Source organism: Clavelina lepadiformis, chromosome 3, assembly GCF_947623445.1.
Source record: "Clavelina lepadiformis chromosome 3, kaClaLepa1.1, whole genome shotgun sequence".
Classification (NCBI taxonomy): domain Eukaryota; kingdom Metazoa; phylum Chordata; class Ascidiacea; order Aplousobranchia; family Clavelinidae; genus Clavelina; species Clavelina lepadiformis.
In genome coordinates, this window is record NC_135242.1 from 23,356,267 (window position 1) to 23,370,997 (window position 14,731).

The 14,731-nt window shown below is 37.5% G+C and overlaps 2 protein-coding genes across 2 annotated transcripts; both read left to right on the top strand.

Annotated features, from left to right (window-relative positions):
- The first annotated feature begins 1,601 nt into the window (after positions 1 to 1,601).
- On the top strand, positions 1,602 to 4,669 carry LOC143448637 (arginine and glutamate-rich protein 1-like). Its single transcript, XM_076948451.1, has 5 exons — positions 1,602 to 2,001; positions 2,246 to 2,366; positions 2,565 to 2,669; positions 3,563 to 3,646; positions 4,072 to 4,669. Exons 1-5 carry the CDS (start codon positions 1,658 to 1,660, stop codon positions 4,225 to 4,227), a joined length of 810 nt encoding a protein of 269 aa, XP_076804566.1. The 5' UTR covers positions 1,602 to 1,657; the 3' UTR covers positions 4,228 to 4,669.
- A 4,560-nt stretch (positions 4,670 to 9,229) lies between these two features.
- LOC143448636 (uncharacterized) lies at positions 9,230 to 14,680 on the top strand. Its single transcript, XM_076948450.1, has 11 exons — positions 9,230 to 10,182; positions 10,258 to 10,359; positions 10,471 to 10,617; positions 10,951 to 11,227; positions 11,506 to 11,688; positions 12,035 to 12,167; positions 12,617 to 12,767; positions 12,928 to 13,021; positions 13,493 to 13,589; positions 13,687 to 13,906; positions 14,100 to 14,680. Exons 1-11 carry the CDS (start codon positions 10,030 to 10,032, stop codon positions 14,238 to 14,240), a joined length of 1,698 nt encoding a protein of 565 aa, XP_076804565.1. The 5' UTR covers positions 9,230 to 10,029; the 3' UTR covers positions 14,241 to 14,680.
- The last annotated feature ends 51 nt before the right edge of the window (positions 14,681 to 14,731 follow it).

The following is a 14,731-nucleotide window of genomic DNA, read 5'->3' on the forward strand; positions in this document are numbered from 1 at the left end:
GCTGCATTAGCCCAATGGCGAAAAATAAAATAGACAAATAAAACATTGCACCATACGGTACCAATTCCCTGGAAATCGAATTCAGATCATATCTAGCAGATATAGGTATATTGTGGTGACGGATGCGAATGTTTTCCTATTGTGATATCTACAGTCTGCAGGCTGCCGGTAAACCAGTTTGCGAGTATCAGAATATAGGCCTAGCCTAAGTAAATGTATGTTGTAGCAGAATAGCCTAACTCACTCGTTTTCAAACTATTTAATATTTAATTTTCTGAATTGCGTTTTATTTGTTTTTGAGCAATAGGCTAGGCTACTAATCTAGTTATAAAAAACCAAAATTGTAAACTGCACAAAATTGCAGAAAGACAATCTCGGTAACTGGCGCTTGAGCGATGAGGAAACATCGCCAGGTTTAAGTCGTGCAAAGACTTTTCTCAGTCTGAGGATAAAAATTATCATGTTATCATATTATGCTAATTGCGGTTAAAATTGTAACTTGCGCTCCACACAGTTAACAGGTTATTGGCCAGAATATTGAAAATATTTGGCAGGTTTGTTGATAATCTCGTGCGTGCAGGTGCCACACTTTCCTCTATGGTATAGCCTATGTTTATTCACTTGAATTGTTCTGTAGCTTTGCTGTATTAACTGATCATTGCTGTAAATTGATCACAAACTGACAATGGATAGCTTGCAATGATTGAAAATATAAAAAATACAAGCTCAAACAAACCAACAGAACCCAATCCACCTTCACCAGCACCAGGTCTTCGTGGTTTGAAAGCAACTGCTGCATTTCGTGCCTTGAACTTTGAATTGTTTGTGAGGCCGAATAAGGTTGTTATGGGACTTGGTCTGGCTGCTATTACTGGATGCGTTGCTTATATTGCTTATTTGAATGCTGTAACTGAAAACAAAACTGTCGGTGTGTACGAAGTTTATGACGTAGAAGGTTCTGTGCAAACAACACAACGAAAGAAATCAAAGTGGGATTGAAGGCAAAATGCTAATGTTTTTCATCTTCATTTTGGTAATTTTAAGAAGTAAAATCGACAACATTGCAAGATTGTTGTCGCCGATGCTGAAATGGTATTTGTGGAGTCCAGACAAGAAATTACTAAAAATTTCATTACAATCTGAACTAGCTTCGTTGCTTAATGAACAAAAAGATGTGCACATGATGGATGAATTTGCTAAATATTCAAAACTGCAACGAAAAATTGAAAAGGTCAAAGACAAATTGCATATGTTGAAGTCCAGCATGTCTTCCAATTATATGTCAATGTACAAGAAAATAAACTGGGTTATTATGTTGACGTGCAACATATTTTTTATTTATTTGTTGTATTATTATAGGTATGAACCAGTACTTGAGTTTCCAACAGATTTGATATACCCTCAGTTTTTAGAGAAAATTATTGCGTTTCCAACTGGTAAAATTGGGAATGTTGGCTGTGTATTCTGGATTTTGTCTTGTCAATCAATTGTTAAATGTTTCTCTGAACTCCTGCAAGCTACCGTTTAATTGTGAAGATTTCCGCAAAACCCAAAGCTTACTGCTTACAAATAACTGTCTATATATATATATCTGTAGCTTATAAATTTTCAACGTATTGACTTTTTTTTAGAAAAAGGTATTATCCAAAGCATATTTATGTTGTGTGAACAAAATACTCTGAAACATTTAATTATGTCTAAATCACGAAGTCCAAGTCCTTCAGAGACAAAGAAGAAGCACAAGCATAAAAGTTGGTCGAGAGAACGTGAATATCGTCAAAGACAAGATCATTCCAGGTCAAAAGAACCAGAACGAAATCGTCATCGTTCCAGAGATCGCAGCAGCCGACATGGCAGTCGCAAGAGATCGCGATCCAGATCTGCTAGCATGGAGCGAACTGACATATTTGGTCGTGCTTATAGCAAAAGAAGCGCTCTGGAGGAAAAGAAGAGAAAAGAGGATGAAGAATTAAGAGCAGCGCTGGAAAGACAGAGAATGATGTAAGTTTTTTAAATGGAATATTTTTTTTCTCATATGGTATCTCTACGTAACTTCTATTGATATCTACTGGTAGATTATGTTAGTATTGAAAAGATAATATTGTCAACAGTGATTAATATTAAAAGCGATAAACATTTATTGTAGTTTGTTCATTGCAGTTTTACATGCAATGTATTGTCGCTTTAATTATGAATAAACGTTACCTTGCTGACATCGTTAAGTGAATTAACGGTCTCTTCACAGCCAAAAGAAGCAGATGGAAGAGAAAATGATTGAACAGCAAACTGCAAAGCGAGTCGAGGAGATGGTTGCCAAGCGAGTGGAAGAGGAGATTGCTAAACGAAAAGAGGAAATAGAGAAAGAGGTGTTTTTTTGTAATAAGGATTATTATAAGCATGATGAATGCCTTTCAGCAATTTAGATTTACACTTCAGATCCACTCGTTTGTTGTGGTTTGCTGTGATATAAAAGTATTTGTAAAGCCGCCAATACTTACGGTGCTTTCACAAAATTGCAATTTGTGATTTAAATGTGATGCGAAGATCTTCATTCCATTTGGTAGGTGATGCGGCGAGTTGAAGAGCTGAAGAAGACGATGGAAAAGCAAATGCTAGAGGAGTTGGAACAGCAGCAATTGGCAGAGATAAAAGCTCGCAAGGAAAAGCAGGTAGGAGGGTTGTTTCCGTGGCTTCAGTGCTAAGTTCTTCCTGTTAAAACAAGTTAACTTTGAAGTAGGGATGTATTTGAAATGGTAAAGGTTTGCAGTTAAAGGTAAATTACAGTAAAACCGCTTGAGTATTGGTGTATAGTAGTTAACATGTTTGCAGATATTAATTTATCTACTTCTCTTTACATATCATTGACGTGAAATACTTTTCGTGCAATAAACATGCATGATCCATTAGACAGAAGTCAGCATTATATTTCCTTTTGATTTTACGGAACAAAGTTTTGATTAAAGCAGAAAGATTTGGGTCAATTTTGGGATAAAATATAAATTGTTTTTCTTGTCGGTAATAGTATGCCAATGGTCCTGTTTCAAGCAAGAAATTAATTTAAGTGCTTTGTGGAATCTGCCGGTAAGTTAATTATGTCGTCGAGCAATACTTATCGAGACTATTTTTCTTTACAACAGAGATATTTAACTAAGGATACTACCAGACGTCCATCATTCTTTAAAGGGTCGTGTATTAGATGCCATAGTTAGTGGTATGATCTTATTTAAATGAATGAATAATGTTATCATTTTGGCAGAGCTTGCAAAATCATTACCATCAGGGTTATTGTAGTCTGACTGTTGTTGGGATTCAGACCTTCTAATATGACTGTCCATTGTACCATAGATTTATCATTCTCTTTCAGTAGATGCTGACTAGCTTCCGTATATCTTCTGACATCCCAGCAGTCACTGTAGGCATTGTATTCACAAAACTGTGTAATAGTTAAATGTGATGTAAATTGCTATCTTGCTACGCTACCGATCCTGTTCATCAGGCATCAAGAAGGGTGATGTAACATCTGTGGTTGGCAAGCTCCCTAACTTGTGTCTTGTATGTTAAGGAGGAGGAACGCAAAAAGCATGATGAGTTGCAGCAAATCATAGAAGAAAATGAACGAAAGATGAAAGAGGCACAGGCAAAACTGGTATGTATGCCAAGCACTGGATCTCTTTTTGCTTATTATGTTGTTTAGAGATTATTGCAGTGATGTGTTATTCGCTAATAGGGCAATTCTCAGACACCGATGCTTGTACAGCGATCAATACATGAGTTTTATATCAGAGTTTCATATCCTTTTGATAAAGTATTTGTAACAGTAAGATAATATTGCATTGTTACTATATATGTGTGTGTAGTCGCGTGCAGTTTCATCAATTTTTTGTATACTTTTGTAGTGTTAGTGAACACTACGCACCCCAATGCAGCTGAGGTTTTTCTCACTTGCCGCTGGCTAGTTACAAAGTGACGAACGCTACAATTCCAATCAAATAATGCAAATTTTAAATCTTGTGCACTATGCCGGTGATCTCTGAGTTAAACCCTGAAATGTTTTTATTTCACATATTTTAGGCGGAAGACAGACTAGCGATGGTTGAGGAGCAGCGACAGATGCATGAGGAGCGAATGAGGATGGAGGAAGAGAAGAGGAAGCAAAAGCGACAGGAACAGAATGTCATCCTCGGAAAGAAAAACAGCCGTCCTAAATTGTCATTTTCCTTGAAATGAAAAAAGTCTCATGAATCGTTCGTTGCTCTGCTGCACTTGGAGTATGCTGGCCAGATGTTCTTATCCAAGATAAGATTGTTATGATCCAGTCGAGATACTGTGTTGTGGAAATTCCATACATTTGCATCCTTAGCTTGCCTTAACCACCTTTATGTCATTGTGCTGGTTTAAACGCAGTGGAAAGCCGCAGCTTATAAACTAAAGCACACTTCCGCCATGTCCTTCATCAATAGCTTGTTATTGTTCTGTTTTCATTTGGAGTTTCACCTCGGAGGATTGTTGCTTGTTCCTTGCATATTGTAAGTGAAAATTTTGCATCCTATAATAAAATTATAATTAGTGTATAACTAATTATGATTAGGGAATATCTGTTGTATTCGTATATTTGTTTCTATTTCTGCCTTTTTCAATTCGTTGTGATGTAATAAAACAAGTGACATGACCTGTGATTCCTAGAATATAGCCTTTATACTAAATAGTATGTTGTGCAAGCGCAAGTTCGTTTTTTGCGTCATTATCGACCAGACGTACGAAGAACATCAGCTGCCTGTGAAATGAGAAACAGCATGTTTATATCGTCATGCAACGGTAGGTTGTCGCACACATGGCTTTCACTAGTTCAGGGTGTATTGTTGAGATTGTTTCTGGTTGAACTGAAATGGATTTGACTAAGACAGGGAAGTGCGACTTTTTATTACTTGCAGTAAAGATTTTCAGGCTTCGCTAGCTTAGGGTTACCATATTTTCGTGGCCTAAAATCCGGACACTCTTTAGTGCCCACTAGCGGTTTTTAAAATGAACACATTGTCTGTCAATATGACGTCACGATAGCAATGCTTTGCCTATCCATTGTATAACCGAGTGGATTTTTGAACATAGTGTCGTGAATTCACTAGGCTTTTGGGCCATCTCTGATTTGACCTCTGGTCAGGCATACTATATTTTTGTGCTTAAAAACGGGAAGCTTCAGAGCAACGAGCCTTATCAGACAAATGTGGTTCATATTTTACTAGGAGTATGAAACTATTTTGGATTCCTATCGTCACTCGTCAGGGACAACTAAAGTAGTAAGACACCAAGAAAAACTAAAATAATGAATTATAAAACTTATTTTTATTTATTAAACAAAACTTTTCAGAACAGCATCAATAGAATATTGCGCAAGTACGCTAGTAACAACTTTTTCTGTTTTTGTGCGGCCACTACTAAACTTCTTCGCTATATTAGAATCAGGGAAAATATTTTTAAGTAAAACAGATGTACAGTCCATGGACAAAAAGCTATGATGATGCTTAACAGCGTGAAATGCAAGACTGCCTTCTGCGGCAGTGATTTCATCTTCGCATTTGCTTCCTGCTGTAACAAAATAATTTGTCATTTTCGTTGATGCAACAGCCCCTCTTACTGCTTTGCGATGTTTTTCCGATTCCAGATGTGTGTTTAAATCACCATTACCTTTGTGCACGACAGATATATAGGTTCCTGACGTGCAAACCAAGCATTCTGCCTCATAATCATTCCTGCCTTTTCTAAAACATGGATGTTTTTTTTGCATTTCGTTAGTGAATGCGCACTTTCGTTTAGAATTAGCCATTTGAAATAATATCTTTTTTTATTAACAATAAATACAACCCAACTAAAAATGCATAATCTAAAAAACAAAGTAGGCTAATTAGCCACCAGAATAACTGAACCAAATGGTTCCTGACATTTTAAGTAAATCACTAGGCTTCCTCCTCTTTGACATTTTAAGTAAATCTCTGATTATATGTGCGAAATCGCCTGCTTTTATAGACTGTTGGAATGTTCTAGTAATTTTCGCAGCATGTGATCTATATCTAACCAATTCTGATTCAGCACAACGGTCAATAAGTTCAAGAAAGTTCCAAAGCTCCAGAAAGTTCTAAGTGGTAAACATCATTGATAAGGAAAACTCTCTGTTACATCATAATTCCGTACAACCTCGTAGTAAAAAAAATGCACACGGTACGAAATAACAATGTTCTGGATTGGCAGTGTGCACAGTACGATTGCAGATGCAGTAAAATGATACCAGCAAAGATAACGTCCAAGGCATTAATATCAAAGTAGTCAGTGAGATAATAGCCCATGGAACACCAAAAGACATGTACAATGTTTAAAGTTAAACATAATTTACAGCAGGTGTGTCCAACTCAGACACGTCGCGTGCCACGTGTTGGACACCCCTGATTTACAGGATTATTCCCGCAATTCTAATTCCCCCAAAACGCCCATCATAAAATTCCGGACATTTGAGCATTTTTTAAAATTCCTCCCGGACGCAAAATTTAACCCTACATTCCGGACATGTCCGGAATTTTCCGGACGGTATGGCAACCCTACGGCTAGCTGAGAATTGTTATGATTTTCGTTGCGCGGAGCGTGACCTCTATAGTCTATATCAGCGTGGTCCAACTTCTTTTCATCGCGGGCCAAAATCAAAAAAAATTTTATCTTGCGGGCCAATGTTTTTAAATTAGAACTGAAGAAATGTGAAATTAGAACTGAAGAACAATGTGACATTGATATTAGAACTGAAATTAGAATACAGTCGACTCCGCTTAATTCGGACACTTTGGTTCCGCTCACTTTTGGCCGAATTAAGCGGAGAAACGGCTTTGTCCGAATTAAGCGGAAAATCAATTGTTCGTTTCATGGTCATGCATAAAGGCAAAAAACGCATTTAAAATACTGTAGTGTTGCGTAATAAATGAATTGCAGCTGCGCTATACTGCAGTAACTGGCACTGATCGCATAAAACGTCTTCGTTTACTTTAATGAGCAATTTCACTTTTTGTGCTAAACTTTTCTGTACAATTTTGTCCTACAAGATGGACGCAATTGTACCGAAGTAAAAGCGACTATGAAGCTGGCACGGCGTTATATGAGTTCATTGTCGATTGTTACTGCATCGATCGTCATTGTTTCACCATAATCACTCATAATGCAATTGAATCTTGCCTAAAAACGAACGAAGTACTGTTTATTGTGTAATAACTAATAACCTAACGATGGAATTGCGAACCTGTGTCCGAATTAAGCGGAGAATTGTCCGAATTAACAGGAGTTTTTTACGTTCAATTTTTACTTTTGTTCCGTTCCCGAGCATTTTGGCCGAATAAAGCGGTTGTCCGGGTTATCCGGTGTCCGAATTAAGCGGATTCGACTGTAGTTCAAAATTTAGCTATTAAATGCTGATCAATGTGACATCAGCGGTCGAGGTTCTTCCTCGACAATAGCGACTATCAAAGCTGACTATCAGTTCGCGGGCCAAACAATCGGTGCTCGCGGGCCAACTTTGGCCCGCGGGCCTGCAGTTGGACCACGCTGGTCTATATGTTGCTTGTTCTTTTGCGCAAGTCGATGAAATTGCAGATGACCTCAGACGATCACTTCATCAAATCTCTTAAACGTCACAGATGTTTTTGAAACAAGGCTGTTGCCAGTTCTCATTGGAGTAATCTTTATCGTCGGAAAAATTACAATTATTGCACAATTCTTTATAGATCGAATCACGGTTACCGAGCTATAGCAGCTGTGTAAGTTTCGATAAACACACAACTTTTTACTGAGTTGCTTGATTCTTTACAACATATTGTCCGTATTCAGATCTTGGAACCGTTCACTATGATCACTGAAAAAAAACAAACCCAAGCACAAAAGTTTTAATACACATTCACTTGCTGCATCTTTTTTTAAATTAGAAAATAGGTAATGCTTTCCTTACTGGCACCAAATTCATTTTTGCCAAACTCTAGATACAAGCATGTTTTAAGCCTTTTCAACTTTGTCACTGTTTCTCGTTGATTGGCGCGTGCTAGCAGAAACTGGCTTGATGTTTCGTCTCCACCGCGCTTTTAACGAAAAATAAAATGATTACTTGATTGATTGAAGCTAGCAAGCTATGTTTTATCCAAGGGTATTACAACGATAATGCCACTGGTTATCGAACATGATGAAAAGCAATATTGGTAGTCCAGAGTCCTGTACCGCTCCGCTATCGTGTCGATTGTTAATATACATGTAAAACTGCGGTGTATTGTGTATCCACTGTGTCGTGTCCATAATAAAACAGTTAATAAAACAAAGAATATTTTGCGTTGACGAAAAAATATGCTTTGAACTCATAGCAAATTCTAACCGCTTTCTCGAAAACAAAAATATGAAAACTTTTCGGAATATATTTCACAGTTATTGTAAATATCGCCGGGAAAATTTACAATGATCTCTAAAAAAAGTTTAAGTAAAATATTCTGTACTTCCCATTTTGTTAACAAGTAAACAATGTACGGTACTGGAGTTCTTCAAAATCTTTACTTTCTGTTATAGAAATATCGCATCCTCAGATCCCTCACTTTCCTCATTCCATAAATTAGTGTTGTCCCACTATGCTTGAGAGCGGAGAGCCAGTTTCAAGTTTACAAAATCGTGTATTCGAAAGCGCGCCAGTTTCCAAAAGTAGTAAATTTGCAAAATGTTTGTTTGCAAATTCTGTGCAAGTCATAGCCTCTGAGACTCACAGGTGTCAGCGTGTGGTTCATGACTGTAAATGCTCTCACATATAATCACTAATCAAATGTTCGTAATTCGGTGGACGCGACGCTATGACATAAAAATACAGAGTGGTCTGCTCTTAGTCCAATTCTGAAATTGTAGGTGCGTGTGTCTGTAAGTTTGCAATATATTGTTGCAATTTTCTGGCCAGAGTCATATCTGCACATTTTAGCAAATTCATACGCCAGACATAGCTGAAAACGGTAAATGTGGTACCTGCACAATGAAATTATAATTATAGGCCTAATAAATTAACCAGAAAAACTGGATGTTTGAATACCAATTTAAAATAAATAAAAAAAGAATTAAGGCTTGTGTGCACGCCGTCACTCCAAAATTTGCGTGTTTGCACTCGCACTTTCTTGTCGAAAACTGCCGTACTTTCCAGTCAGATATGCCAGTATGCATATGTCACCAAAATGAAATGAAATCCACGGCAACAACTGAAAAAGTGGTGATCCGACTGAGTCGTTACTTGTCCAAGAGTTCGCCTTGCTCTGTTGCTTTGCAGCCTGCCATGCGCAGAAAGTTGGGTTTTGTGCTAATTTTCTGGAGGAGAATTGTCATTTTGCTCTAGGCCTATTACACCGCCCAACACAAAAGTATTTTTTTTGAGATGCCAGCGATGTTTCTACGGATTGAGGGTAATTTCAGGTCGCTATTACGTTGGTTTGGCACAAATTTTGACAATTGTGTTGCGTGATATGTGATACAATCTTACCATGATCCCTGTGGATGACACATTTTCTTGTTCATCTTGTTCAATAGCAGACCTTGACAAACATTGTTCTCTCACGACTCACTTTCTTCGATTTTGTAACCATGGACCTCACCAAACACTGATCTCAATGTGATAAATCGATGCCAAGTTGAGATGAGAAATTACTTCCAAACACCACTTCATAAATACATGACAGCTTGCAAGCTTTAAGATGTGCACCGACTACTTCATTTGGTTGAATGTAACTAACCCTTGGCTTGGCGGTGACAAGCTCCATCTCTGTTACAAATTCCATGAATTGATCAGCATGGCCAGTGGCAACAGAGTGTGTGACGAGGGTTGCTGAAATATGCAACTATCTACTAGATATATTGATACCTTTGCTCCCTAAATCATTAATGATAGTTGATAGTTTTAATCGAATACATTTTAATCTTCTTCAGGTTGATAAAGTTGTAAAATTTGTATTCGGTTTTCTAAATTTCTTGACTTTCAGTGGTTGAAACATGCGTTTGTGCCTGTCATTTGTAACTGGTATCATTTGCTTGCATTTAATCAGCGCGAATAAGTTGGAAGTGCAGCCAGATGCAGGTTCCGAAGTAGCGCAGCTCCAGCTACTACAGATTCAAAAACAAACAAAGCACATGAAATATGGCAAGGTGCTGATGACGAAAGCAACCAATGTGCTTGTTTGAATATTTTGCTTGCAAGTAATTTCTCTTGCCTTTATGCAGTGTTGGACAAAAGCTTTAGAACAGTTACAGAGTGGATGTCGAAATTTAAGTGATGAAATGCAAAGAAGAATCGCTTACGCATTTGCAAGGTGTCACCTGCAGGTATAGACCCCACAACATGAATTTCAAAGCTTTTTGCAATGCTGGGTTGTAACTTGTAAGTGCTTGTACATTGAAATTTGTGGCGTTGAATATGGTGTATTTCTTACTCAGAGTGCTGGAAGGGAAATCCCCGAATGTGAGGAAGACAAGCCAGTGTCGGAGTGCACAAATGACAAAGTATTGAAGGATACACCGTTCAACACTTACACTGAGTTCTTCACCCACACACAACAAATCTGCTTTCACCTTCAGAGCCAGGTGTCCTGCTATGCTTTGTGCGTTCTGCGATATATATGTTTTATGAGTGACCACTTTGACCTTTCGTTATTATTCAGTTTTACGTTTGTGACCTCGATGCTATTTTGTATCTGGCTGCTCTGCTGGCTCTTCCATCATGTCAATGCATAGTTTTTGTAGCTTCGACATTTTAATACACAGTAGATTTTCGTAATGTGTGCAAAGCTGCATTGTGTCCAAGACATTGGCACAAATGTGTTTGATTGTAAAGTAGATTGTAAGCGGGCTGCATTTGTTCAAACATTTTACAATTGTTTACTGTATTCAAACCCTGTAAACAACACTGTGTGACAGGTTTGGCACGAAGCGACTGAGAACACAATTTCCAGGCTGGCAGATAATTCAGCAGAAGTTGCTTCGAGCTTGGAGCAGAGTTCGGCGATTGCTCTCGAGATGGTCGAAAGGCAAAATGTGACTTTGCAAAATCAAGAGGAGATGTTGCGCAATGAACGTCTTCTTCGTGAAAACATGCACAAGTCTGTCTTAGATGTGCAGAGGTCTCACGAGGAAACAAAAAACGTGATCCGTGAGCAGCGAGCGCTTTTTGCCGAAGTGTTTGATCGTGTTGCAGGTAACTAGATGTCAAGTTTTGTTGTCCAGAAGAAACTTTGGAAAATTCACTCACCGCTGTGACATTTCTCTTTAAATGGTTTTCTTTTGAGTTCATTTAACTTACACTGGCTAAGCTTGAGAATAGATTATTTTGTATTTTATGAATATTTTGTTGTAGCACATACTTTTATCGATCTGTTGCATTCAGCGTAATATGAAGTAAATATACAGAGTTACAGACTGCAGTTGTGCGTCGTGTTGGTTGATTGATCCAATAATATTGGTTATAATTTGCAGCCCTGCAAAAGACTGTTCTCGGCGAATTTACAAGTGTTTACACTTTTGGTTTTTACATCGGAGCTTCGTTGCTTGCTTATGTCCTCACTTCAACCTCGCGGACTTCATCGGCCCGGATCTGGTTGTTTTTGCTCATAACTGTCAATTTTTTTACTGAACGTGCAGTTGTCAACTACCACTTAGGTTGGTCGCATCGGAAATCACGATCATTGATCATTGACTGTATCGAGTGTAGGGTTAAAATTAAATTAAAAAGAACATTTCTGTTAGGCTGTCAGTCTTTTCTAGACCAATTGAATTGTTCGCATTTGGCAGTTTTTTTTGCAAAGTGTCGCGCAGGCAGTAACAGCCATCACTGAGCAACGTAATGGAGATGTATTTGGTGTTTATCAGAATATACTTGATATGCTCTCACTACATTCACCTGTTACTAAAGTAATGTTTTTTTTTCTTATACTTTAAAGTTATCTTGGTCAACAACTTAATAACGCTTTCATTTTCACTCAAATCAACCGCAACTTTTTTTCAGCACCAAGTTCATCAGAGAAAGGCATGTTTGTAGAAACTGCCGTTCTACCCGAGACTGTCTACGCTGACTTGTGGATTTGTAGGAAGATCTTCACTGGTCTAGCAATGCTTACAATGCTAATATGTGTAATTAGGTCAGTACATTGTGATTATTTTACGTGATTATTATTATTTTTAGTTAAAAGGTAAATTGTTCGTTGAAATAATCTCGTTGCCAAAGAAGTGGCTGCATGAAAGATTTTCTGTCAATATAATTAGAGCGTTTTTGAGTCAATAGGTTAGTTTGTTTTATATTTGTTGATAAAATTACAAAAACTGCTAAAACTTTTTAATCATGATTCTTAATATCGAGTCTGGGAAGATGGAAGTAACTTTGGGACTTGAAAAATAAAAAATCTGGTATAAATTAATTATTTATCCGACTGATGTGATATTGGAAATAAATGTTATTAACCAGTTGTTGAAACTTTTCAAGTAGTCACATTTTTTGCACCACTTACATCACTTACAAGTGGATCGTCTGGGTGGTTTTTGAAGACCATACTGGAGCATTTTGTGGCTGATATTGCATTTTTTTCGCCAGGTACAAAGATTACAACAGGATCAACCATTCGCTGTTGAACGAGATCAAAAGGCAAAATTTAGAACTTCAAGTTCTTTTGAAGGAACAAGGAGTCAGCAATCTAAATTCGTTTAATTCACATTTAATGAGTCCGCAAACCAAACCAAATGGAGTGAGATAAAAATTTATTTTCTTGTTAGCTTTTGCATTTATCAAACAATAGTGTTGTTGCCCATATTAAAGCCATTTCCATGAAAATTAATTAACGTTGAATTTCTGACTAAAACGTTTTTGCAGATCAAATTTATCACATGTTTTCGATTTGTTTGTAGGATGTTGTTTTGTATGATGTCACAAACAAAGCTCTGTCTCAAACTGAAGCCATGCAATCAGACGATTCAACGTTAAAAAGCTCAGACCCCCAAGGTAGGCTGCATATATCCAATTTCATTGTGAATGTCGTTGTCATCACTCAATGTCTGGTTTATTTCGACACAATCCCAGTTATTTGAAAGTGAATCGTGCTGGTCCCGGATTAAGTTAGCTCTGGAACCTCGACTTTGACCTTGGGTATAAATGTAATATTACCTTTGTAAATACTGCCACGGTACCAATCTTTGTTCTTCCCTGTATGAAAGTATCTTTCCCCAAGCATAATTTTTTTCTAATATTTCAATGTTGGCCGAAACCCTAAAAAATCCTGCACATTGAAGCAATAGACTACAATAAGATGTTTTTTTGAGGTTAAAAGAGAATGGTTGGGTTTTGCTTTTAATCCTTTCATACCCAGTGTAAGTTTTCGTAATAAAAAATTTCTTTCAAGCTTTATTATTGAGTTTACATGATCTGTCACCTTCTCTTTTTACAATCGTTTAAATGTAATTTTTGTTTTATTAGTCAGCATACTAACAAACAGCACATCTATTATGACACCAAGTGATTATGACTTTGATGAAGACGACGATGACAAAACGTTTGTTGGAGATGAAATCAGGTAATGAAAAGTGAAATGAAACAAAATGGAAAATTTTCACAGTTTTATGTTTTCAAAAATTCACTTTAAATCAAGTAATCATGACTCGGCATTTCAGCTCCGACTCAGACACGTCATCGCTCTCCACGTTCTACACAAGTCACAGCCGAAGATCGTCCGAAGCGGGTGACAACATCACGGCGCTGATGAGGTCCTATCGTCGATCCTCTACGCCATCTAGCGGCAGACCAAGTTCGAGTCACTCGAGCAGAAGGTCGAGCACTTCGTCAACCTTCTCCCTGTTGGAGCATTTAAATGAGAGCATCGTTGAAACTGAGGTAATAATCGTTTTATGCGCGCACACACGTAACGCACCTTTACTTCTCACTTGTACCAGTAGAGGTGTTGGAAGCTTTCATATCCTTATCTCTATAACTGGTAGACGTGGGCACTTTCGCACTAAACTGATTTGAAATTCTACTTTCCATTTACCAGTCTTGTCCAACTTGTCTTGTCCAACTTTTCCTTCAGGGCGTGATCATTGGAGGACACAACCTACGCAGAAGGAGATCAATCCAAGGGAGGAATCCGGCTTACGAGAAAGAGACCGTCTCTGAGTTTATGGGCGCCGTTGCCAGGGTAACAGCGCGGCAAAAACGATTTTTAAATTGAAGTTTGAGACAAAAAATTTGCACTTCATTTGCCAACTCACTTCGAAAATTTCTCTCTTATGTTTATCAGATTACAACGCACAGAGATAGCATCTTATATGAATTTGATTATTATTGTTATACAAGATTTATGAAACTGTGAAATATTGCAGTAACCGCTTCGGCTACTGCTGCATAAAGTTGTGTAGAATTTTCTATTAGACACGTATAACTGATTATTTATCATGTACAAATTTTCTATCGTATTTATATTTTTGTAACAATTGTATTTACTTAAAGCGTTCTGGGTTGTTCGAACTTATTGAAATGAAGCAATCATGAAGCGATTAGTGATTACTAGTCCACCTATATCGTGTATCACTGTATTGGAATGTTATTTCTTGCTTTTATCCTGCCAGAAACTGTCCGGTTTTGTTTCAGAATTAAAATTTCGCAGAGGAACTTTTTGTGTCATTAATTAAGCAGATCACTGCTTTCTTTGAACGAAAAAAT

Coding starts and splice junctions, on each gene's coding strand:
- LOC143448637 (XM_076948451.1), top strand. CDS start 1,658: ATGTTGTGTGAACAAAATACTCTGAAACATTTAATTATGTCTAAATCA. Junction 2,002..2,245: donor CTGGAAAGACAGAGAATGAT/GTAAGTTTTTTA, acceptor GTCTCTTCACAG/CCAAAAGAAGCAGATGGAAG. Junction 3,647..4,071: donor AAGAGGCACAGGCAAAACTG/GTATGTATGCCA, acceptor CACATATTTTAG/GCGGAAGACAGACTAGCGAT.
- LOC143448636 (XM_076948450.1), top strand. CDS start 10,030: ATGCGTTTGTGCCTGTCATTTGTAACTGGTATCATTTGCTTGCATTTA. Junction 10,360..10,470: donor TTGCAAGGTGTCACCTGCAG/GTATAGACCCCA, acceptor TTTCTTACTCAG/AGTGCTGGAAGGGAAATCCC. Junction 11,228..11,505: donor AGTGTTTGATCGTGTTGCAG/GTAACTAGATGT, acceptor TATAATTTGCAG/CCCTGCAAAAGACTGTTCTC.